The 27,779-nt window shown below is 38.7% G+C and overlaps 1 protein-coding gene across 1 annotated transcript in view; it reads left to right on the top strand.

The window, feature by feature from the left end:
- Nucleotides 1-27,779, top strand: part of lrmda (leucine rich melanocyte differentiation associated) — a 352,687-nt gene that overhangs the window by 200,522 nt on the left and 124,386 nt on the right. Inside the window, exons 3-5 of the mRNA XM_067422388.1 lie at nt 9,877-10,003; nt 11,209-11,348; nt 26,184-26,310. Coding sequence (XP_067278489.1) covers nt 9,877-10,003; nt 11,209-11,348; nt 26,184-26,310 — 394 coding nt within the window. The remainder of the gene's footprint in view (nt 1-9,876; nt 10,004-11,208; nt 11,349-26,183; nt 26,311-27,779) is intronic.

The following is a 27,779-nucleotide window of genomic DNA, read 5'->3' as shown; positions in this document are numbered from 1 at the left end:
TATTAATATTTATATTAGTATGTGATATAAATGATATGAGTGTTTTTTAGTTTCGAAAGTCAATTCATAAATGTTTATGTAATATCCATTATTAATTGAAATACTTGTGAAAAAGACGCACTATTAAATGTATTAAAAATTAATTATATTATATTTGTATTGTACTAAAAACTTAATTTTCTATATATATAATAGTAGGCCTATGCTTTTTTTTGTACCTTGGCTGTACAAATGTAAAGTACTTCATCTATTTTTTTCTCAGAACTGCTTTGACACAAACCAAAACCATTACACCTTGAGATAAATGTAAAACAGTAATACATTATACATTTGATTGGATGAGTTGTGTTTGAAATGTTTGCCAATGTAAACACACTTGTGATCACACATAGTTAAATACAATATGAATGCACCACAATGTTTGATGCAATGTTGCTTGGCAACAGTATTTTCCAGTATGACGTTACATGTACTTCCTGAAGTAATAACTATACATTATGCATAATTATATACAACTAACCCTAACCCCATAGCAAGTACATGTAGTTAATTATTATTACACAGTACTTAAATGCGTAATTACACAGTACCATGGACACCTTAAAATAAAGTGTAACCCAACCTTTATTTACACTGGACACAAGTGGAATGTTGTGATGCTTCAAAACTAAACCAATCCCATTGTAATCCAAGAAGCTGTCTATATTGGAAGCACCCATTTGCAACAGTCAATACTTTCCCTTACTATTTCCGATACCGTAACTATCTGTGGTTGTAGTCTTTGCAGTGTCTTTACAATCGACACATTAATGTCTTAATGTACATACTGTCAGCCCTCATAAGAAAATGTATCCATCAATTTGAATGTTGCCGTATCCGTGATGATGATGATGACCAAAAAAAAAAATGTTTTGAGGGCCGCTTGTTGAATAGCACTGCTTTAAAGTTTTGTATTGTCAGTTAAAATGATTTGCCACTCAGTTTAGACAACTGCAATTTGTGTGTATTTGACCCAAAGAACACACAAGCTTGTTCCAGAAGCTGTCTTTTGAAGTACAGGTTGTGCCTTTTGCATGACTGAAGCGAGGGTAAGTGATTAGACAGCGACTGGATAGACACCCTCGGTGCTCTGTAACACAAGGTGATTTGTGCACATTGCAACTCAGCTCATGAAGTCCAGGTTGCCCCTGACAGGGCCCATCAGGTCAGTCAGACTTGGCACTGGAAACAAAGTTTGCCAGGGCCGGGGGTCAAACCCAGCTTAAAGAGTCAGCCCTGTCAAAAGCCTCAGACACATTCTTACCTTACGGCCAACCTCGACTGATCCAGGGCTATTAATCACAGCGGAGCGGCTCTGACCTCAGCCCCTTCTCCCTTTGAAGTGTGCTGTCCTTTGCCGCATGAGGAAATCATTTGCTGCCTGATTCAATGAGCCGTCAGCCGAGCCAGCGGACCTAATGACATGTGAGAATATTAACCTCCTACCACTGAGAGCTGTGAATCTTGAGAGGCAGTCTATAATTCACCAGGCGTTTCATCCCTAGCCTCAGTCCTTCTTCTGGTCGAACCCTCACCCTCCCACCCGACCCAACTCAACCCCACTCAACCCCACCCTAATCCAGCACACCACTGCCTGATCCAGTCAGAGGCTGTCACAGAGGGATAGTTCACCCCAAATTAAAAAAATCATCTGTCATTATTTACTCATCCTCATTTCGTTCTGCCATTCCCAATCTGCATGACTTTATATCTTTTGTTGATATTTTGAGAAATATTATTACCTCTTTTTTTCCCCACGCAGTTTAGGTCAATGATCACATGAGGGTGAGTAAAAAATAAGCATTCCAATGATGTATGGTTTGTTTGAGATACAACTATTTGAAAATCTAGAATCTGAGGGTGCAATAAAAGTCTTAATATTGAGAAAAAGTTGTCCAAATGAAGTCCTTAGCAATGCACTTCATATCTTTACTTAATATCCTAATGATTTTTGCCATAAAAGAAAAATGGATCAATTTCACCCATACATTGTATCCATTATTTCCTATTTCCACAAATATACCCTTGCGACTTATGACTGGTTTTGTGGTGCGGGGTCATATTTAAGCCCTATTTACAACTGGTATTTAGTTTTGGTCGATCAAAAGTAGACGAGGGAGACATTCCTGTTTACACCTGGTATATCTCTTTTGTCCACTTTCAACCAATTCTATCCTGATTTCTTCAAAGGGAGGGAGGGTCTATGGGTTGATAAATGAATGGGTTTTTGTTTAGATCTTTTGATCTAATGGACAAAATAAGTGTGCGCAATTTACATATGAACGTGCCTGGAGACGACAGAACACCATACAGAAAGCAGCAGCTTTAGTTTTTGCTCTGACAGCCGCAAGACCACGGCGAACATGATGAGTGCGTGTTAGAAATCAGGAATGGTGAGAGAACATTGTGCTTGGTAGGTTTTTTTGTCTTCAAACTAAACAGACGACAAAGTTTATATCCCGTCTGGCTAGCGTGCTTCCCATAATGTTTGCGCATCAAGTCAAAAGACGATCCTGACTGTTTGAACACATTCGACCACATGACGAAAGCAATCCAGTCAAATTACTACATCTGGAAGGGGTCAAAAGTGGAAAAGCTCAAAACGTTTTAGACCTTGTTTACACCTGTATTTAGCATAGTCCACTTGTGATCCGATCTGTCTTAATTCTTTCCTTATCAAACACAGAATTTTCTATCTGTTTTTTTTTTTTTCTATTTCCTGTTTCTATTTGTGAAGAAACCAAATGTCTTCCCAGCCAAACACGGATTTTCCGTGTTTTCACTTTTAGATGTTAGGGGGCGCTATTACACATCTTCTGAATGAGTACTGAATCTCCTGATCAAAACAAACTTGCGCAAGCAAGACACAGTAAAACAAGTGATCGCATGTAAACAGATGCATATATAAAATAAAGTGATCATCAACATTAAACATCATATAAATCAAAACTATCTAATATTACTGAATGTAGACCCAGGATGAGATACAGGACTGTGCAAGAATTAGTGGTGTTGATGGACTCGATCTACTCTCTCTTTGTTTGATCATCACTCTGAATCTGATTTGGATACAGTCTTTCACAAAAACGGGATTTTTCTCAGCTTTTTGTTCAAAATGTTGCTTTTTTTAAATGAAACTTACCCATATTCAACCCATATTCAAGTGCTAATAAAAAAGGAATGCATGAAGCTAGAATAAAAGTTTTTTTTTTTTTTTTTTTTAGAAGAGGGTCAGATCTTTTATATATATATTCAATGCTCAGATATTAATAAAACAAAATATTTTATGAGCTATTACATTTTTGTGGAAATGGTCAAAAACCCTTGCAATGGCTGGCCACTTTTCTTTTCTTTTCTTTTCTTTTTTTACGCTGGCAGTGAAAGAGCTAAAGAACATCCAAGCTGCTCTTACAAAGAAAGTGGATGGTGATTTATAAAGGATCAAAAGCTCCAACAAGGAGCCATAAATTTAAGATAACCATAAAGTTATCTTAAAAGTAGTCCAAAACTTCTTAAGCCATTTTATTATAAGCTTTTTTGAAGCTTGACTGTAAATCACCAGCATCTACTTTCTTTGTTTGTAAAGCAAATGCTTGAGCAAGTTGCTCAAGAAAAACAAAACAAAAAGCTGAAACAATTTTGGGGCCGCACAATTCCTTTAAGTGACCTTTTGTTATCTCCTCTTATAATCCACTATTTAAGACTAATTCAATACTTTTTATTCATGTTGATTTATTCATGGAGCCCCATGTGTTTTTATATAACTGTTTGTTATTTATATGTGTTATACACTGTACTGTAATGATAGTTTTGTTAAATGGAGCCAAATTATGCACTGCAGGTTTGTGAATATCCACGTAAATAACAAACCAAAATGTACATTATATATTGGAAGAAAATCACCCAACCAGTGGGCGTCCCCATTAAAACTGCAGGATGGCTGCTCCATAAGCCTTTAACACATGTAAATTGCAACATATCTCAAGCCCATTTTCTTACACATGTGATCTGTAAATTGCTGCCACCCTAGGGCTGGTGACATGTTTGATGTCAGGCGGGGTGGAGGGGCTGAGATTAAGCCAGATAATGGTTGCCTAATACTGCCAAACTGAAGATTTATAGAGCCGCTGCATCCGAAGTGTCGTGTTTTTGAAGATTGAAAACAGAATTGCATGCAGGTTGAAGGTAGGAGTGCATCTAAGCTCTTTTGGCATATATTCTGCATGAAGCTGGTGTCAAGATCATATTCAAGGTTGTAAAGTTGATTAAAAACAACCCTGAGAATGACACAATAGGCAGATGTGGCATTCTACCTTACCTTTATCCCAACTGCATACCATTCTCTAAGAAACAGTTGATTCGCTCATTTTCTCTGTGTGATGAGAAGTTTGTCGTGTCCTCTGATGGACAGCTTTGCAGTGTCATGTGCATTTTTTCTTTCTTCGTGTTTTTTTACATTTATTAAAAGCAGTCCAATCCCTGTTTTTACAGCCCCGCTTCCCTCTTTCATTCATTATAGTTTCTTATCTTGGCAGGCAATCAGAACTGCCAGGCAGCCAGTCCATTATGCACATATGAAGCCCATCACTCCAACCGGATTGGCCAATTCATCAAACATTTATCTTTTGCCCTGTGAACAGCATGTCAATTTGCCTGTCACTCCCAAGCCTTAGCAGCCTCTTCGGAATAAAAACATTACTTTTCCCGCACCGGAGACCGCTTTGATGTTAAATCTCCCCTCTTTAACTTTAAAACAAAGCCTGAAGTCAGATTTCAATTCTCACACAGGAAAAGATCCCAAACAGTGTGATCCGGTTAGCCATTCGCTGTTGACCATACTTTGAGACCGAGCCGTGGTGCCGGTTGCAGATCAGCGGGTGTACATGTACGCTCTAGATTACCCGTGGCTGTTCTGGGACCCAGTTTTTGCTCCAGACACATGGGTGACACTGTGGAGCCGAGGATATGAGAGAAACTAATATCAAAGGATGATCAGAGCTGCTCTGTCAAGAACAGGCACACTGGGGACTCAAAAAAGAGAGCAGAGAAGAGAAAGGCCTTTTAAAACCAGCGAGCAAACAAGGGAATTATTGGCCATAGCAAAGGGAAATATCAAAGCTGGGAGTATCATACAGAAGGAGGCTTTTGCTGAATGGGATCACTGCTGGAACGCAGACTCGGAATACAAAGGCAGCGTGAGTGCTGTGTCTGAGAATATGTTATTTGCGGTTAGCGCTATTTGCTAACTCGCTTGTATCAACTCAGCAGGTGTATCTGAATTCTCTTTACTCTTACTCGCGCTGTCTCTCCCTCCCTGGACATGTGACCTGCAAAAGCTGGCTGACTAATGGCTGCAGTGACTGACATTTCAACCAATAATCACAGAGTGTTTTTTTCCCCTGTTGTCAGCAGCAGTTTATCAATCAGCATGTCCGCATTAGTATTTGTCTATCGATCCATCCATCTCTGTCAAGCCATCTCTGTGTCATTGTCTGAGCTCTTGTCCTCTTGTTTGGTTTCTTTTGAGGATAGTCTGCATAGTAATTTGTTTTACAGGCCCTGGCTTTGAAAGGTTGACTAACAGCATTTACATTGCGGCCGTTTGAAAAGGCGTGGAAGCAGACTTTCTCAGCGAGCGCTTGTTTCACATGTCAGCAAACTGTCACCATCTATACAGGATTTTTTTTTTAACATAACCTTTGGTAATAATCGAATCCTTTGACCTTCTTTTAATTCTGTCACCCTTCTTTGTCAGTATTTCTTCCTCCTCTTTCCAGTAGGCATTATGTTTAATAATGGGATAACTACAAGACATCCCATTTTTTTATGAGCAAGATTTACCGTCAGGATGTTATTTGTTCGAGTAATTAGCCACATCACAAGCTAGTCTCTATCTCAGTAAAACTAACCATGTCACAAAAATGTGAAGAAACACAGTGATGATGTGTCCTTTTTTTCATTTTGGTGGCTTAATGAGGGGAAGATTTCCAGAAATGTGTTGCCAAGTAAAGTTATTTTTAAAAATAGATAAAGTTTGGTAGTACTATTTCCATGGAGAGGTAGTATTTGTTAAGAGAAAACATCAGTAGTTTTGATTGTTTGTGTAACATCAGCAAAGGCTTGGCCATCATTCTTGCAATTTGTCTTAATGTATTATGCTTTGGTTCTTTATAAAGTTTCACACTGAATTAATTTTATTTATTCACTAGCACACTAGGTGCTTGCAGAGTTTCGATTTTGGACCCCGGTTCTCGCTCAGTCGCCCAAATAATGTGATTAATGTGTCCAAAGATCAGATTTATCCAAACTATTTTAATGTAAAATGTTTCTTAAAAATTCTTCTTCATGAAAACATTATTGTAAATCACCCAATGCCAGATTACAAAAGGGTCACAGACACATTGTAGTGTCCGCATTATCCACCAAGCCATCTCTGATCTGTCCTAAATTTGTATCATTATCATTTGGTCACCTTATTTATGATGTGTAATCATGTGTTTTTCCAGCAGCAGTTGTTTAGCAGCTGGGTCTGTGAGCCGTGTGCTAACTCAGGCAAGATAGAGCCAAACACGCTGCACTGGCAAACACGCTGAGATATTCACTGTGACAATGAGCTTGATCATAATTATCTTAACAAGGAGTGGGTTCATTGGCGTGGCTCGTTAAATCTATCTCTCTTTCCCAATCTCGTGTCTTCCTGTCCATCTCTCTCCTTCTCTCCTTAGATCAAACGGAGCTCTCTGCATTGTGCTATTCTGTCATTGTTGTGTGACTTTGAAGATGGTGGTGAAAATGTGCAGTCGGTTTTGGATTCCCCTTGGGGACGAGGTGTGAGTCAGAGAGGTTCCTACCTGAGAGTGTTTTGTGGGTGATTGAGTTTTAGATTGCTTGTGTATTGACATACAGATTTACTCACCCTCAAGTTGTTTTTTTTCTGTAGATCAAGTGACCTAATTATTTTTTTCTCACTGGCATAAAGTATCAGTCTATACGATTAGTGCAGTATATTCAAAGAATGTTGAAGTGTGATGTAGCCAAATGTTGCATGTTCATCTGAATATGCAGAATGCAGCATTATCTATACATATGGTTAATAAGGTAACTTTATTTTGTCTTTGTTTCATGTCACATGTACTTACGTTACTAATACCAGTATATTATGCATAATTACATGCAACTAACCTTAAACAAAACAGTATTCTCATCCTTAACTGTATCACTTGTTTCTTTAATAAACATTACTTTGTACATAAATGTACAATTGGACACCAATAAAGTGTAAACATAAATGTATACCAAGTTTTTTGTCTTGTACTATAAAAGTTTAATTTATAGAATATGAACTATGAACTGATGTCATGTGAAAAAAAGCTGCATGAAGATTTTTAAAATAAATTATCATATATATATAATATGCATTTTTATATATCTTAAATATATACATGCATGTGTGTGTATTTATATACACATAATAATCATCATACACATAGTACACACAAATATTATGTAAACAAACTTTTATTTTAGATGCGATTAATTGACAAACACACACACACACACACACACACACACAAACATACATATATATATATATATATATATATATATATATATATATATATATTACCTGGTTGCCTTAAAATTTTGAGTTGATACCATGAACATTTTTTGAGATTTGACAACCTTTATTAAAGTATTATTAAAAGATTTTGTAAGCATATTGGGTAATTGTGTGTGTTTTATTTCTGATGATGCAGTGAAACATGCCAAATAGTGCTATTTTCATGATTTATCAATTTTTTAAGTGGTTCAGATACAATAACATTTTGAGTTTCTATTTATTAAAGAAATTTCCTTCATTGTATCAACTCAAATTTTTAATTTCAATAAACTCAAAATTTTAAGGCAACTAGGTTACTTACTTTTTTAAGTTAAACCAACAAAAAACAATCAATTTTTTTACAGTGTGTGTGTGTGTGTGTGTATATATATATATATATAAATAATATACCCCAACCAGTGCGATATATATATATATATATATATATATATATATATATATATATATATATGTATATATATTGTGTGTGTGTGTGTGTGTGTGTGTGTATGTAATTTTCCAATTAACTTTTATTTTTACTCTGACACAGAATTAGGCTTCCATGGGAAAGAAACCAGGAGTGAGTAAATAACAGAATGTTCATTTTCGGGTGAACCTATCTTTTAAATGCACTTGGCAATTAATCATTCAGTTAGCAACATATTTAGAATGTTTTCCACTTCTGCACACTGTACAGATGTTGTATATAATGGCAGCACAAATGTTTAGGCACACAATGTGTTGTAGGTAAATTAGGGCTGAATCCCTGTTTGTTGTTGTGAATGTGATTTGGCCGCTCCCTTGGCTGTGAATTTAACTGATTAAATCACCTTTTGCACACAGCAGTAGTGACACGAAAACAACAATTAATAAGCAACCCCCCTGTGACGCGTGGATGCCTCTTAACTAAGCGGCTAATAACATTACACCCGCCCAGATACAGCTGAGGCAAACAGGTGGAGGGGGCACGCAGAACAGCTTTCATTTATCGAGCAGGGACGTTTCTCTGTGTGCGCAGAATTTTGTGCGATTTGACTACACAAATAGAATGTAATACTCTAGTGGTTGGAGTTCTTGGCTCTTTGCTTATATGTTTGTTTTCTTTCTCTTCGAAAGCCCATAAAATTTCATCAGCCATGTTCTACACGATAAGAGCGAGGTATTTGCATAACACAACAGAGAGTTTTATGAGACTGATGGCAGGACCGATTTACAATATTTGGGTGTCATCCAAAGACAGACTTCCTCTGGCTAGATATCAATATTTACTCCTGTGAGCGCTTCCCAGATTGCCATGGGATTTTCCACGCAACTGTACCCCAAAAGTTCTCACGAAAACAAATTCATAAGATTGATATGCAGGTGTTATTTTTCTGTTTTGCCCCAAGAGCGCAGAAGACTAGCATCTAGTTGAATCCAATTGTTCTTTGCTCAAGGAGGCTGACAGACCTAAATGTCAATTATCTAAGGGTGGACACATTAACATTGTAGGTTGTCAGCCTCTGCCTTTTGAGGGATTAGAAACACACACCCCGGCTTTTATGCAGCATCCACGGCATGAACTTTGCAAGGCCCCGACATTACACTGAGCTCCACCCTCCATCATGTTTATGCCAGCACAGGGCGAGGAAAAGACTCAGACAGAGAGAAAGACCTTTGGGACGGTGTGCGTGCGCATCTGCAGGGATTAGATGTCACCATGGGGGAATAAAGGGAGAAACGTCCAACTTTTCCACCCTAAAAGCAGTTGTTTTTAACTGTAAGTGGCTCTTCTGAGAAGTTGCAGAAGTTGTACTCATTCCGTTTGTGGCTAGGCATTAGAGTTGCGCTGGGAAAATGATGGATGACGAGTTAAATTTGTGTTGGGGGAGTGAAGGTGAACTGTGACAGAGTTATTTATCTTGGGAATGGAGGGTTAGGGTCAGGCAAAGCTGGGTGCCTGAAGGCACAAGACATTGACAAATTCATCCCGCACACTGCATTTCTGAAGCCCTTTTGTTTTGAATCCTGGCTACTCACGAGTGACCCTCATCACTCACGCTGCCAGTGTGTGAAGGATGCCGCACCATGCCAGGGGATCTTAGCGCCACTAATTCTTATCATTCACTCTCTTGACAGTCCCAAGCCCAAACTATTCCGGCCCGTGAAAGGGCCAGCCTGAAATATTTATTTCTGCACATAATGGCTGCCCAGATTTAGGGCCATATCATTTTTCCTCTCTTGCCTTATCATTGCAGGTCACTGACAGGCCTGAAAGCATTCAGCCAACTGGAAGAGCTGATTGTGGACAACAATCTTCTCGGAAATGACCTCCGGTTGCCCAGGTTACCACGGCTCCATACCCTAACGCTCAATAAGAACCAGATATCCTTTCTCAAGCTTTGCTTTTCGGTTCACGCTCGAACAAAATGACAGGAAATGCTGTGAGTTTCTGTGCAATACAGTGTATGATATCCTTGTGCCACACTTTGTCTATTTAAATGATGTTATTTTGTTAAATTGAGCTCCTGTCTAATAGGCTTGGTTGATAAACTCACTTGAGTTTGTGCCATGGTGACCTCTAGTGGAGGAGAGGCAAAACAAAATATCCAGTACAGTCCCGTGACTTGAAAGATAAAGCCCCATTAGACCATTTTCAAAGAAAGAGATCATATCTTAATGACCCGTATCATAGCATAGAGTCACGTGACCAGAAAGCAGAGGGAACAGTTTATTAACCAAATACTCATACATTTTCCAGTATAGCATTAGCTGTTTAAAAAGCGAACAGAGTAGCATTACAGCTACCCCATGCTAAAAGTAAATCTTCGGAAATTTCAAGTTTTCGGCTGTTGACAGTCAGCAATTACATCACTACTACACGTTACATTTAGTTTGTGTGATGAGATGCAAAGAGAAATAAATGGCAAAAGTAAATGTGCTAGCCTGACGAAAATTTATGCTCTGCTGTTTGTCGCTGGATGCTATCCATCTACATAATAATGACGCAGCCTCACCCTCTGTTCTCCAAACAGCTCTCCTCCGACAGAGTGTCAGCAGCTCAGACCCGAATTCTGCTGTGAAGTGGTCTGCACATGCTAATGGGCCAATTATTTACATCCTGTAGTGGCCTGCTGCCATTGAAATTCAAGTGCTGCATTAGTGTGGTTGTATTTTGACACGTTTCGGGCACCATTTTCCAATGAAGTGAATGTATTAGTGATGAATTTGCTGTGAAGTGGCTGTTTGTTTCCCTGCGCTGGGTAAAGGGGAGGGGGTGTCCGTGGCTTAGGGAGTCACTAACTGTTTTTACCACAAGGCATCCATCATTTTGTCAATGTTTTTAATGTTCTGCACCAAGCCACCCAGGAAATGGGAAGAGGAACGGGGGAAGAGTACAGCCAAACTCGCAGCAAACGCCAAAATCGCGCCCTTAAATTTACCCGTTCTTTGTATTTTAAAGCAAAATGCCTATTGATCTCCTTCAAAGGGTTTGTGTAGTTGTGCTGGCTGGCTAGGCCAGAGAAGAGCGCAGAGTAAATGCTAATGTAATTAACAGCCTGGATTCCTTGACCTCTGCCCCGTGACACTTCACCGACATCGAGGCCCTGCTGGAGCATTTGGTGGAAGTGACGCCGGCCCTGGAATACCTGAGCCTTCTGGGAAATGAGGCCTGTCCCAACCAGCTGGTCAGCATGGATAAAGATGAAGATGACTATCAGAGATACAGGTCAGAACACTCATACTAATGGACATGCACAGTAGTCATATTCAATTTAAGATGTTTGTCTTTGCTATATCTGTACTATACAGAGGTATGCAAACGTATGACACCAGATTGAAAATTTGGGATTTTGGTACATTGAAAATGTTGGGTAAATTTTATAAATAAATTAATAAATTAATAAACAAAAAAAAGTCATGTGGCAAAAAAATTAGGAATGTTTCAGATTCTGCAATATACACACTGCTGTCATTTTTGCATAATTTAATGGAGCTTTGGTTAATAAAAGTATTAATTTTTATAAAAAACAAACAAAAAAACATTTATAATATTACGTTTATCATTTATAATATTACAACTGTTCAAATTGTATTGACATTCAGCTTTGCCATCGCAGGAATAAATTACATTTTAGAATATATTAAAATTGACAACAGGTATTTTTAAATTGTAATCATATTTTACAGTATTACTGTTTTTACTGTATTTTTGATCAAATAAATGTAGTCTTAGTGAGTATAAGAGACTTAACACACACACACACACACACACACACACACACACACACACACACACACACACACACACACACACACACACACACACACACACACACACAGTTTAAAGGTTTGGGATTGGTAAGAATTGTTCTTTAGAGTTTTTGTTTTTCTTTCTCCCCCTCCTTTTAATATTTTCACTAGTGGTCTTGACCTCAACTTTATATGATATATCTGGTATTCTGAAGCAAAAAGGTATCCTGAAGGTACTCATGAATTTATTTTGTTTTGCTGATATGCTTTTATTTCTTCTGGAAAAAAGAGAAATACCCCAGGAGTGTGTAGTTTGGCAACTTTCAGTAATCTTTTATTTGGATGAATGGCTGTTGCGCAACACCATAAATCACATTGCACAAGCAAAGACTGATACTTTAGGCTATAACCACACTCCTCTTAAAGCTACTCACCTCCTTTTTTTTTTTTTTTTGTAGACTTGCAAAATCGATTTCAAGTGTGAATTGTGATAACCACAAATGAGTGTTTGCTATCCTTCCCTACAAGATGAAATGATGCATTCATTATCAAGCCCAGGCCTATGGGACTGCAATGCCACGCTATGTTACCACCATTTGTCAGGTTTTCAACATGAAACCTAGTGGTGGGAAGAAGGGAGGGAGAAACACATTCTTTTTGTCTACCTTAGACCTAAGTGCCTTTTTCTTGACACTGTTCAGTATGAATCATTTACTATACAGATGAACCCAATAGGCGCCACTCTCGCGCAATGTCTCCCATGCTTCACTTGGTGCAGAGGACGACCATTCTTTCCCTGACTGACAGCAGCTGTGTGTTTGTGATGTAATATTCATAATGTGTCACATAGTAATACATCAATTTGAGCATAATGCAGATTTTATGTCTGACAGGGTTAGGCAAGCACTCAGGTCATGGCAGGACTGGCCTTGGGCTATGCACTTCTCAGACTGTGTCCTGAGAACAACAACAACAAAAAAAATATTGCTTTATAACGTGGTGAAATATCGCACGACTCTTTGCGCTCGTTCAATTAGTCAAATGAAATGAACAGCCGTAAGTACACTCAGCTGTATTTTACAGCAGTCGCTCGGCTCATTCATCATTGTTTACTTCTGGGGCTCGTGGCGTTTTTTCCCCCTCCCTTTAGCTAAAGTAGTTCAGCGCTCGACACAGCGACAGCCATCTGCGGTAAAGGATGTATGTCCTGTCTCTCTGGAATGCTCTCCAGCCCATGCTATCTGTGATTGCATGTTTGTCTCTTGACATCATGACGTGTGTGTGTGGGCTTAAATATCTGTGTTTGCTGAAGATCAGAAAGTTTAGGGCCAGTTTTGCCTGGGGTGCTTTAAACAACACTTGCTGCAGATCTGCTCCAACCATCTGTTAGATCAGCACAGACAATTTCACAATCATCAGGAAAACACCTGCATATTTCCCACTAACAGTCACTGTTATTATGTTTGTTATTGAATCATAACAGTAAACAAAGCATAACCACACCACACTAATCCTAGTCACTCCAGAGGAATGTGTTACTAAAAGTTATTAGTTGTTTTTCAATGGCTAGTATAACTGTTACTGTTGAACATAATAGATGTAGGGATTTAAACAAACAAAATAACTCTTGTTCAACTCTTTAGTACCTATAGAGTAGAATTACATCCTTCATATGTCCAAAGAGACTTTTAGTTTGATCATATTTATAAAAGACATATGCTGTACCGATTCTTTCCAAAAACAGCCGAGCATGTGGAGGCATGCAGTGGGTGGAGCTAAAGACACACACACACACACACACACACACACACACACACACACACACACACACACACACACACACACACACACACATACACACAATACATCATCGCATTATCCCTGGATAACTTTTGATTCACTATACGTTTGTGTTTTGTACATTAAATGCACTTATGCACCGATTGCCTACAAAACACAGACATTTGATCACCTATCTGAAATGCTGTCAACAGCCAGAAAACAAATCTGTTTTTTAAGAATAAAATGTAAATGAAAAAAAAAAAAAAAAAAAAAAAAAAGGTTTTACCTGTAGTGTCTCACCTTAGCTTAAAGGTGCCCTAGAACAAAAATTGAATTAACCATGCCATAGTGAAATAATAAGAGTTCAGTACATGGGCATTACATACTGTGAGTCTCAAACACCATTGCCTCCTACTTCTTATGTAAATCTCATGCATGAAAAACACCACGAAAAATAAGTAATTCTCAACATAACAGCAACTGTGACGCAATCGTTGGGGATCATTAATATGCACACCCCCAACATTTGCATGCGTCCGAACCAAGCGGCAACCTCCCGCGATCTCTCTTGAAGCCAATACGGAAGTAATGTAAACTGCAATTCCTTAACTGGCTGCTAGAGGCAGGCTCCAGAAGGGAGCAGAATCTCATTGAGCCCCATGTTAAAATTCTCAACTTTACAGCAGAATAAAACATGTTTACAGCCTGGTACAAATTGTGGTTTTTGCCTATACGGCTAATTTTGATCTTCATGACAACTGTGAGGGGGTGAATTTTTTTATAACTCATTCGTTTAACGTTATATAAAGCCTTAAAATTCAGCATAATTAAGGGCGTGGTTACGAGTGGATAGCCATTTATCTGAGTCTATAGTCATTGCGTCACCTCAGCTCCGCGCACATCCCGCCTTTTTGCCCTTTTTCTGTTATCTGGGAGTGACACGCGATGACTCGCTCACAAGATGGCAACGCCCAGCTCGACTCTACTTTAAGCTTCAAAACGGCTTATCGGAATCCTATGGGTGACGTCACGGACACTACGTCCATATTTTTTTACAGTCTATGGTCCGAACATGTTCATTGTCAGGCAGAACTGACGGAGTGAATCATCGGGACTCCAGGTAAACGACACTTGTGGATAGCAAAAACGGCAGCTCTCATGGACACAAATGTCATGTTCAAGGCTGTGCAGAGGATGTGAGGACTTTTCATAGCCTCCCCACAGATAAAAAATGTCAACAGTCATGATTGATGTTTATTATAATCGGATACAAAAACAATTGAATTCAAGATCAAAGATCAAGATCAAGCTTCCCTCAGCGTCTTAAACTGAAGAAAGTGGCAATTACAACTGTATTCCTGCAAGCAGTAAGTAGCGATTTCATCCACTTAATGACTGTTTAAACAATTTCTGAATAAATTGAAAGTTTCTTAAAGAGACAGCATTGTCTAGATAGCACAAGATGCTAGTACAGTAACAATAGGAAACTCCAAGTAGGCCTACCATACAAAACTAAATAGTGTGTCTAATGACAAAGGTTGATATTATTTTGTATTACATATATATATATATATATATATATATTAGGGATGACCCCGAATAGTCGAAGATCCGATGTATCGATATGCGGAGCCTGATTCGACCACCGATCTCACAGTCGAATCTTCGCGGGTGTTATGAAACGAGGATCATACCATTTTGGCGATATGGGGGTGCTCAATATTTTAAAGACGTATCGCGGCGCTGAGCTGAGCATCAGTGTGCGACCCCTTTAAGGGCGCCGAGCTTCGCACCGCATCTTTAAAATTAGAACACGTTCAGTGAGTGTACACACACCGGCGGCAGCATTCAGCGCCTGTCCGCGGCCACTCAGGATGTTATTTAAAATCCTGCTGCACCACAGAGCGCTTTCGTGCAGCTCATCTGTCAGTCAATTCAAAATTAAGCTTGCGTGTATATAATGTGCGCATCAGGTGGCGGTGTGAGTGAGATCCTGAGGCGCGCGGGGCTGAGCTTCGCGTACATCTTCACCCGCTTTAGGCACAATTGGCTTATGAACGTGCATGTAAACGCACTCAAAGTCTTCTTTTCCTCTCTAGGCAGGTATTTTTTTAGGTTTATTTATCAAAATGTTCTTTTATATATTTGTGTGATGTTCTGTATTTAAAAGTTTTTGCTGTGTGCAGTGTGTAAAGGAAAATAAAAATAGTTTTACCCTTCTGCTGACAGTGTCGTGCCCCTCCCAACCCATTCACACACACAGATGATTCGACTATCAGTCGACCATAGAGAGATTCGACAATTCTGATTCGATTGTCTAAATCCTTAGTCAAGGACAATATATATAGTTGGGAACTTAAGTATGATTTTTTTGAAAGCTTGTTTTTCAGAGTACATTACAGTCACTGCGTAGCCTAAATTGTGACTAACGTTATATAAACATGCAATATCGTTGACGAAAAAGAAGAGTCTAAAATCACTGGTTTTGGTTTTGTCTGAGGGAAGGAAGTAAGAGCGTGCTTGCGGTTGCCAGATTTCAGTAATTTAAATCCAGTGCCGTTTCTAGGCATAGGCAAACTAGGCGGTCGCCTAGGGCGCCAACAGCTGGGGGGCGCCAGTGAGCCCCCGCCCCAACAAGATTTTTTAGTTATTTCATATATATTAATATTTCGTACTTTTGCTATTTCAAGGCATTATGATTAGTTGCGATTATTGGAGTGAAGTCGCCATGGTGATATTGGCGCTGCTGTAATGAAATGAGATCATGTAGAGGGCGGCAGAACGTTGTCATCCGTGGCGTTGTAACGCTTGTGTCCCGAGTGAAAAATGCGGATAGCTCACTTAATGTAACTGGAGTTGATGCAAACACGGAGGAGATTAACATCAAACAGATCGCACTTCATTACTTAAGAAAACAAAATAACTGACTGTTAGCAACAGAAAACAGAAAATAATCCCCACACATGGGAGCTTAAGACTCAGTGCGCACATACACAAAATGCAGACTTCGTTTGCAGGGAGTGCGCGCAACTCTTAAAGGGGCCACACCATATTTCTACTCGTTACAGAGTGCTTCAGTTTCATCATCATGAAAAGGTCAAAGCCATCAGGGGCTCAGTATCGTAAAAAGAAAAAAGAGGAAATATAAAAAAAGAAAGCGAAATATACAGGTATGTTAGTTACTTATTGGTTACTTGTTCTCTATAAGCTGGTCGCTCTATCATAACGTTGAGCAAAACATTACACTGAATATTAGTACTGGACGGACCACACGCCGAGCTCATTTCAGGTGCAGAACATTATAGCATAGTTAATTTGAATTAAAAAAAAACATTACATCAGAGATAGCTGTTTAAATTGATCAAGTAGGCTAATGTCATAACCATAGGCGTCACTAGGCCCTTTTTTATGAACTTATGCCTCAGCCCACCCTAAAAAAAATATGTGATTAACCTTTAAAACATATGAAACTGGCGCGGGGCTTCGGCTACGGCTTCGTCCCGTCTTTTAGTCTTTGTGTCACTGTGTTCTTCAATCCGCAGTGGCCCCAAATGACATGGTTCTTATCTAATTTTTTGGCCTTCAGAACATCTTAAAATACACATATGTAGATCATAGAAATCAAATTTTCCAATAGGGGGGGGGGGGGGGGGTTGTGCAACATATGAATCTTGCCTAGGGTGCCAGAAAGGCTAGAAACGGCCCTGTTTAAATCCCCCAATCAGAGCTTTTCTGTGAAAAGAACATGTATATACTATCCAGTGTTTTACCTAAACATGTCCAATCTGGCAACCATATGCACGAAAACTCTCTCTCGCATGCGGATGATCTGAAAATACCAATAAACAAGTATTTTATCAATCTCCATTTGAGATGTTCTGCTTAAAGTGTTATTCAGTCGGTCTGTGTTCTGTCAGGACGGTCAGGACTCACAAGCTGAACAAATGAACTGCTGTGTGCTGTGAGCTGCTGAAATAAGCCAATCAGAGCAGAGCTCAACATTAATATTCATGACTCTTCCAAATAAGGCAAAAACAGAGCATTACATCCTAGGGACAATGTATAGGGTTGTAAATGGACCTGTAAAACTGTATCTGGACAATTTTGCCCTTAAATAAGCCACATACCCTATAACAATTTAATATATTGTTTCAACTCATTCTAGGGCACCTTTAAAATCTGAGGAGGCACTTCAAATACATTAGTTCAAAGAGGTCCGGCTGACAAAAAAGTTTGTGAACCCATGCATTGATGTAAAATGCAAAATTATGTAAATGTGTGCATTTTAATGTGTTTGCTGTTTTGTAAATTCAGTGGTAACATTTTCTAGTAAATTAGAGCCAACTGAATAGTCACTGTACAGTAAGTGCAATTCCACAAAACTAAAGGAGAATCGATAAATTGTGAAAATAATAAAATTTTCTGCCATTGTTGGAATAATCATGTAATCAATATAAATGTACTGTAGCGAGTCGACTGTAATCGACTGTTACGAATATTTGAAAATCTAGTATAATCTAATAACAAGTACACAACTCTTTCCCCGCCATTGATAGAATTTTTCTTAAATTATCAAATGCTTCCCCAACCATTGATGGAATTTTCCAGCTTTCTTTATTTTCAGTTATATGGTAGGTGACGCTATTATGCAACGTCAGAAAGAGTAGATAGTCTCCAGGTTAAAACATGGAAAAAAGAGCAGAAACAAGTAATAAAAGCATAGCTTTTTCATGTTGTAGTCTTTGGGAAAAGAAATCCTCAGGTTTTTCTTCAAAATGTTACTTTTGATATGTTGGATATTCAGATATTAATATACAATAATCTGGAGGTCATGACATTTTTGTAAAAAAGAAAAAGAAAAAGAAAAATGCTGGTGGTGGCTGGCAATAAAAATCTTTAAAAAATAAAAAAGCTGACTGGGAGTTAATTTTTGGAATCTGATAACATAATCCAGATTAGATGTAATCAGTTAATATCCAGCTCTGTGTGTACATGTGAATGTGTATATTTATGTTGGTATATATATATAAATATATAGGAATAAAGTATCCTAAAGTATAAAGTAATACACATTTTGATAAATTCATTACAATTTTGTTAAATATATTTTATTATTATTAAACTAACGTGACATAACTAAAACATACATTTTGTAAAAAAAAAAAAAGTTTTTTTTTTTTTGGCCCTGGATTACATTAAAGGTTTGATGAGGCAAGAGTGAAATTATGTTGTTTTCACCTTCCAGAGATAGCGAATTCACAAGTCATGTTCACAGATGAGGTAATGAATTTGTTTTTGTGTTACCTGTACAGGTCCTTCTCAAAAAATTAGCATATGTGATAAAAGTTCATTATTTTCCATAATGCAATGATAAAAATTAAACCTTCATTTATTTTAGATTAATTGCACACCAACTGAAATATTTCAGGTCTTTTATTGTTTTAATACTGATGATTTTGGCATACAACCCGAAATTCCTCAGCTCATGAAAACCCCAAATTCCTATCTCAAAAAATTTGCATATTTCATCCGACCAATAAAAGAAAAGTGTTTTTAATACAAAAAAGGTCAACCTTCAAATAATTATGTTCAGTTATGCACTCAATACTTTGTCGGGAATCCTTTTGCAGAAATGACTGCTTCAATGCGGCGTGGCATGGAGGCGATCAGCCTGTGGCACTGCTGAGGTGTTATGGAGGCCCAGGATGCTTCGATAGCGGCCTTAAGCTCATCCAGAGTGTTGGGTCTTGCGTCTCTCAACTTTCTCTTCACAATATCCCACAGATTCTCTATGGGGTTCAGGTCAGGAGAGTTGGCAGGCCAATTGAGCACAGTAATACAATGGTCAGTAAACCATTCACCAGTGGTTTTGGCACTGTGAGCAGGTGCCAGGTCGTGCTGAAAAACGAAATCTTCATCTCCATAAAGCTTTTCAGCAGATGGAAGCATGAAGTGCTCCAAAATCTCCTGGTAGCTAGCTGCATTGTGCCCTGCCCTTGATAAAACACAGTGGACCAACACCAGCAGCTGGCATGGCACCTCAGACCATCACTGACTGTGGTTACCTGACACTGGACTTCAGGCATTTTGGCATTTCCTTCTCCCCAGTCTTCCTCCAGACTGGCACCTTGATTTCCGAATCACATGCAAAATTTGAGCAACAGTCCAGTGCTGCTTCTCTGTAGCCCAGGTCAGGCGCTTCTGCCGCTGTTTCTGGTTCAAAAGTGTCTTGACCTGGGGAATGCGGCACCTGTAGCCCATTTCCTGCACACGCCTGTGCACGGCGGCTCTGGATGTTTCTACTCCAGTCTCAGTCCACTGCTTCCGCAGGTCCCCCAAGGTCTGGAATCGGCCCTTTTCCACAATCTTCCGCAGGGTCCGGTCACCTCTTCTCGTTGTGCAGCGTTTTTTGCCACACTTTTTCCTTCCCACAGACTTCCCACTGAGGTGTCTTGATACAGCACTCTGGGAACAGCCTATTCGTTCAGAAATTTCTTTCTGTGTCTTACCCTCTCGCTTGAGGGTGTCAATGATGGCCTTCTGGACAGGGTCGGGTCGGCAGTCTTACCCATGATTGCGGTTTTGAGTAATGAACCAGGCTGGGAGTTTTTAAAAGCCTCAGGAATCTTTTGCAGGTGTTTAGAGTTAATTAGTTGATTCAGATGATTAGGTTAATAGCTCGTTTAGAGAACCTTTTCTTGATTCGGGAATTTTGGGTTTTCATGAGCTGTATGCCAAAATCATCAGTATTAAAACAATAAAAGACCTGAAATATTTTAGATGTTGTGCAATGAAGTTAAAATATATGAAAGTTTAATTTTTATCATTACATTATGGAAAATAATGAACTTTTATCACATATGCTAATTTTTTGAGAAGGACCTATATGTTTGATCACTCTATTTTATGTCATTGGTAATGCTGCAAAGTTTTAAGTGTTTAAAGGGTTGCTTCAGTAATTTAGCTTTAAGCTTTGTTTTTAAACTGGGTCATTAATGTAGTAGAAATGTGTAATTATTAAATAAGTATATAATAAGTATTGAATTTGGTGCCTTCTAGACTGAGAAAAGATACAGAAAATGTATTTTTGTCTCATGGGGATGAAAGACAACAACTCCCAGAATGCACTTGCTTTGCTGCCTTACGAGGCCATGCCCAAAGCCACCGCTGGTCATTCAAACACTCGAATATACTCTCGGTTTCTACTGATACAAAACCATATGCTAAATCGCTGAAGTAACCCTTTAAAAGAATCAAACTAAAATTGCATTTGAAGTAATGGATAAATATTTTGTGTCATACTGTATTTAATTTCACTGCCATAGACTTGGTCACCAGACTTGATAAAAAGCAAAAAGCTTGCTCGTCTCAAAAATGTAAATATGCTGGGAACTCTTAGGATAATGTAAGTATACTTACTAGGGCTGTAACGATACACCAAACCCTCGATTCGGTTCGTATGACGATTTTTGACCCACGGTACGATACAAACCTCGATATGGGGGGGGGGGGGGGGGAATAAAACAGTTTTATTCTGTACAGTATTCTGTAGCCTATTTTGCCGTCAATACCATATATCTGTATGGTCAATAGGCTACTGCCAACGTTTTCTTTGCGGTACCAATAGGCAATATATATTTAACATGAAGTATAGGGCCTCCTGTACATCAATACCAACAGAAGCGCCGCGTCAGACTGGTGTGCAAAGAAAGAGAAAACGCCACGCAGCCGCCCCGCCGATGATACACGCAACAGAAACGCCACGCTCACACCACGTTGCCAGCCGGTTGAGGAAGCTTCTTGAAACACTTACGGCAAATTGTGTGGGTCTTGTCAACTACACGATTGCCATCCTTGTTCTCCACCGGGTAGCTGAAATGTTGCCATACTGCTGACTTAAAAGTTGGACCTGGACAGGAAGGATAATTCTGGGAGTTGGAAGGGGTGTGTGGCGATTCTGCCTCCTCACATCGCGATACAGGTTCGTGGACCTGCGTATTGCGATTTCGATTTCATATCGCATATTGTTACAGCCCTAATACTTACTTACTTAAACTAATATATATGTATATATATATTTTACATAAATAATAAAAAAAAAAAAATGTAATCTCGATTTTTCTATAACTATATTGTAAATTTGAATTTGCAAAAACGCCTTACACATGCAAAAGATACACACTGGGACTGGGGTGTTTATACAAATAGAGTTTAACTCTGAATAGATGTGGTGGAAAATACATCCCACACATTTTTTGATTCAGGCTTATCTTAATAGGATCAATCTTCAATTGTGCTCTCTATGATCCATCAGGAATAAACGCGTAGCATGGGTTCGCCTTCGTCCTTCATCATTGTCATCATCATGGGTTTGTTTCTGGCTTTTGCATGAGAGCTCGGTTGGGAATCTGTCACTGCCCATATACACATCTGTTCACACCCTCCACTTAGTGTCTCTCTCTCTCTCTCTCTCTCTCTCTCTCTCTCTCTCTCTCTCTCTCTCTCTCTCTCTCTCTCTCTCTCTCTCTCACTCGTTCTATCTCACTCTCTGTTTGAAGTCTTGACATGCCTCTTCCTCCATTCCAGTCAGCCTGTGAAAGAATCTGTTGTCATCTATGTATTCCTGCTATTATCTCACGTCATTTTCTCTCCCTGAATGAAAGACAGAGAGTGTGTGAAAGCGTAAAGAGATATCTGTGAAGCTACCGAAATGACAGCTTGGCAGATTCTGTCAATGTGTTTTTTTAAATCTGTTTATATGTTGTTCCTAATTATTTTATTTTTTAATAAATATTTTTAAGTTAATTACCTATTTACAAATATTACTTCAGTTAATTGAATGCATTTTGAAGGAAATTTAAGTTTTATTTTATGTGGTTGCCTTGCCGATATGAATCAGTTATCTGCTCTCCTTTGGCAAATAATAAATGTAATTTATGTATTTATTTATTTACCAAATAATGGTAATTTTCTTCAAATCTGCCTCTCATGGAGAGTTCTGGGTAAGCGGATCCACAGCAGCTTTGGCGTCTACACTGTTGTTATGTATCGTTATCATTGTTGCACATTCTCATTGGTTGACTGGCATATGGGGGATTTAATGCACAGGGTAAGCTGTCCGTGAATTGCTCGCCCTGGAGGAGAAATGTGCTGTTACTGCCAGTGTCAGGGTCTGCCCTGACAGTCTTGTCTCTGTTCTGTGTTTCTTTGTTTGTCTTGTGTCTGATCACGGCTCTGTCTTTGTTTGTGTTGGCCATGTTTTCCTCTAGTCCCGCCTCCTTTTCCCCATCACCACGCCCCCTTGTTTAGTCCGAGGCCGTTTCTCAAAACCAAGTACATGAACTTCAGACTTACGTCCTTATTAGATCAGACTTGCCAAGTTCGACTCAGGGTCTGGTAATTCTGCAAATGGAACAGCATCGTTCTTGATCACTCAGCTCGCTCTGGCTACTCCGGTTATGTATGTTTGAGGCAACAATAAAAAATTTGTTATAAAACCACTCTACCTCTTTTCATTTTCGTTTAAACATATTAATACCCATACAAATGTAATTCAGGCAATGCGTAGGCCTACATTGATTATCTTCAATGCATGTATATTTATGACAAAACAAAATATAAAACACAACCCTGACTCTTTTGGTTTAGCTACATCTAAAATATATATTAAACATTAATATGTGGTTCACTCCACGCAATACATGTGCTTTTTTGATTATCTTCACTTTAATAAATTGAATATGACATAACACAACCCAGTCTCTTTTTGTTAAATGTCTGTTTTAATGATAAAAATAAATAAATGAAACTTCACTCTGCCCTCAGCCAAAACGATTTGGCAGGGAACAAATTATAGATTATTAAGACCAAAGATCACCTGGTAGATATACACAAGACAAATTATATCTCTTGTTTAACCACTACAGAGACACCAGAGTCAGCGGCAGACGTCAAAAGACTAGCCGAGGAAAGGCTGCTCTCGACGGGGTTAATGAGCGCTGAGCGCCCGAACTCTGAAAACGGCAGATCAAAAGTTCAAACAGATGCTCTCTTTATTAATAAATTACAGATTTGAGCTTTAAACTAGTACATTCTCGCCTGAAAAGTCTCAAAACTACATTTCATGACACAATAACAGTAGTATTGTTACATTACATGGGTTTTCTCATCCACTACTGACACACGCTTGGTTGGTTGGTTGGTGTGAGATGCATTCTTGGATACCTCTCTGGCAAGTCCACACAGGTCTCCTCTCGATGCATCCTCAATAAAAGGGGCGGATCAAGGACACATCCGGGGATTTGAACTGTACTTGGCTAGATGTGCACTTTGAATTGGAACAGTACTTGGGCAGCGACTGATGACGATTCACACAAGTCCATGAGAACACACATTGAGAAATGGCTCTTGTCTACTCTTTGTTTGCTTGATTGTGTTCACCTGATCTTCATGTGCTATGATCTTCTGCAGTTCTGCACCTTCTCGGTTCCCCATGCAGCCTAACATTGCCCTGGTCTGATCTCAGCCGTCATCCCCTGTTCCCCTGTTGACTGCCCTGTCCATCTGTCTGGATTGTCTTCACTCATCACCATCCTCCTTGTGCCTTGTATTGTCAATATATTTCACTCCTTTTGTCATTCTGCATCTGGGTCTTTTTTTTTTTAGTAGATTGCTGTGACCGTCACCTAACCCTGACAGCCATCACAGAAAATCACATTGTATTTGATACAGAATTAACTAGATTCAATCAAGTGAAAAAATATACTAATATTTATTATATTATTCTTTTTTTTTTTTTTACTATAAAAACACTTCTAAAACTTACTTTTAATTTTAAACACCTGTGAATTTTTAAAAGGTGAAGCATGTTGTTTCTGCGACATTAGTGCCACCTAGCGGAATTACAAAAAAACTGCATATTTTGGAAACGCCCTTTTCGTGCATCGTGCCTATCTCAACTCAAACAAAACGCAACAGCTTTTACGGGCGATTGTAGAGGCATCAACAGGTAAATGTTGGCTCATTTAAAATGAATAATCAAATATATTAGGAAACTTTTAGCTGTGTTGCTATGTGTTGTAAGCAAATAGGACATTTTTCTTCTTATATTCTCATGCAGTTACAAATGCAGCGTTTTGATCGAACCTCTTCTACTTTTGCTGCATGAGATGAGTAAAATGTAACACATTACAATTTTCTGGGTCTTAAAAGAGTCTGCGTTTGTGAAACGTCCTTATTTCATGCAAAACACTTGCTGGATGCATTTAAATCTGCTCTACATATGCGTTTTTGTCACCTATCACACATGCGCACACTTCAATAAGCCGACAGAAAGCAAGTGTTTAAGTTACTTGCGCGAAATCGTGGTAAGACGCAAAAAACTACATGTTCCTGCTATTTTATGCTTAAACTGTTTATGACCGTACTCCGATAAAAGGACACAGGTTAACGTTACCGCGTTTACATAACAATGTTCGTTTTGGGCTCATTAGACATAAGACTAATGCGCGATTTATTCGCGTCATTCGCGTGCGGTGTGAACGCAGCATAACAGACAGCAGACAAACAATCCACCTGTCCCTCAAAGTGACCACGCCCTTAATTATGCAGAACTGGAAGGCTTTATTTAATAAGTAAACGAATGATTAATAATAATAAAAAAGGTTACAAAACAATTTTCACCCTCCTTGCATTTTTCATGAAGAGCAAAATAGCCGTATAGCGGCTAAATAGCCACGTTGCTCAGATATTCTGCTCCCTTTTGGGGCCTGTCTCTAGCGGCCAGTCAATGAATTGCAGTTTAATTCACTTCCATATTGGCTTCGAGAGAAACTGGGGGAGGATGCCGCTTGGGTTTTCCACAGGCTTGCAGAAAAAGGCTTAAGTTACTGGGTTGTCCTGTTTCACATTTTCTGGGTTTGGTAGGTGCACTGGGGACACGGTTATAGCACTTAAACATGAAAAAAGTCAGATTTTCATGATGTGTCCCCATTAAAATATTTACAATTAGTTGATTATATAAGGGACATTTGCTTTCTTATATAAGATTGAATTTATGGGTATGTCCCTCTTTGGCTAATGTACTTTCAAGATTGAGGGGCAACATGGCGACCGGCATTCGAACCCCTCACCCGTATGTATTTTCAATGGCATATTATAAACTTACGAGAATACTTTATTACTTGAAAGAAGTAAATATACATTAATGAGCACATATATGTTTGAAAGAACTAAGTGTTTTAAGACAAGAATAAACTAAAAAATGCTAGCACATTGAAATATTATTATAAACTACATAAGACACAATGTGACTGTTTATGCAGTTTAGTTTACTGCAACAAACATCCTTATGATTATTTTTTTTAACTGTTAAATCTGTTTTAAAATGTTATGTTTTAAAATAAAATTTTGTAAACTGCTATAAAACAACATAAAAATGCTACTTTTATGACCTGTAATCTGGCATGCTGTCTGGTTGGTAAAATCTGCTTTGTATGATTAAAAACAAAAAAATTCATTTGATCTGTAGGTACTTTGTACTGCATAAGCTGAAAAATCTGAAGTTCCTGGACACCAGGAGAGTGACCCAGTGGGAGCGGTCAGAGGCCGAAGCACGTGGAGCTTTCATGAAGGTGGTCAAGCCGAAAAATGAACAAGTAAGTGCTTTGCTAAAAAGAGAAAGACAGAGATATATGCCACCTGCATTAGAAAGACTGAGACACATGACACATACACATACAGGATCAACAAACAATTCATCTAATCCGAGATAAATGTGTATCCCAGATTTAGACATTTAAAATGGTCTGTGGTTTAGTGTGTAACTCAGTAGCCGGTTAAGTGTCTTTAGCTTATGTAATGTGGGCGAATAACTAAACACCCTGACCCTGTAAATGATTTGTGTAGCCCTCCCCTTTCTGTGCAGATGACTATAAGAACTTAAAAGGCTAAGGCACCGTAAACTAATCCATCCCACTCCTTCTTAGCTTTCATTGTTTGTTCGTAGCAAATTGTCAGAATCTCTTAAGAGGTTACTTGTACGCAGCTCTTTGAAGACGTGCCTTTCAATCTCGCCTGGATGTTTAGAGGAGGGTCTTTTTAATGACCACGACCTGACCTCTTTCCGTATGCATGAGCCCAGATCAAAGTGGACGGCGCCTGTCCGATCGGCCTTGCCTCGCACGCCATGACCGCGCTCTCGATCGGAGTGACAGCTCACGTTCACGACAGTCACCATCGCTTAATTATCCATCGCGCACACAATTATTTCTCTCTCTGGCTTGCGTTTGAAGGAGGCCTAATCTTCAAACACATCTCCATTCTCTTCTCCTCTAGAGTTTATGAAGGAATGGCTTTTGTAAGATTTGATTTCATGTAATTGTACAGTCATAAAATATTTAGCTTGTGGTTAAACCAGGTCTTTATCTTTGCTGCTTCCAAAGAGCAGTGAGTTTGTGAAGGAAATATGGATGTGGCGGCTACTCATTTACACAATTTAAGCAGAGTTTAAAAGACGAGAAAGAACATTGTTTATCATAGCTAACATTTAGACGACAGTGATGCTAAAGTCACCTTTTTTGTTTCAGCATTAATGTGACAGGAAAAGTGAAAACCATGCAATGAGTTAACCTCATTCAGGCATGTTTTTAGTTTGGAGGATTTTTTGTTGGTTGGAAAATGAGAGAAGATGACTGTAAAGTGGAAAATAAAGTGTTGTGCAACCTGTCTACTCAAATAAGACAAGACATTTCAGTACATGGCACTTTGAAAATGATTGAGATGAATAAATTACCACATGTGAAATAAATAAAACAATTTCAAATTAAACAGTAACATAATGCCACAGTAGATCCATTTTAAGCCTTACCAATAAGCAGTTCCAGGATTGTTAGCAGGCACAGAATAGCGTTCCAGAATAGTTCGCGGGCACACTGTTGAAATAGCGAACTGTTTTAGTTAGCGGACTTAGTTAGTGTTTATAGAAGTTAAACACAGAAGTTTGTATCTTATCCAAAACTTTTAGAAAAAGTGTAAAAACAATATTTTACAAAACGGTCTCTCTTTCAAAATGGCATTGTGTTGCGTTCCTTTGTCATGTTAACCGTTGCATCATTTTTTTTTCTTT

The sequence above is a fragment of the Pseudorasbora parva genome, chromosome 17 (assembly GCF_024679245.1).
Source record: "Pseudorasbora parva isolate DD20220531a chromosome 17, ASM2467924v1, whole genome shotgun sequence".
Lineage (NCBI taxonomy): Eukaryota > Metazoa > Chordata > Actinopteri > Cypriniformes > Gobionidae > Pseudorasbora > Pseudorasbora parva.
The sequence above is the reverse complement of the archived record's forward strand: the minus strand, read 5'-3'. Positions and strand labels throughout refer to the sequence as shown.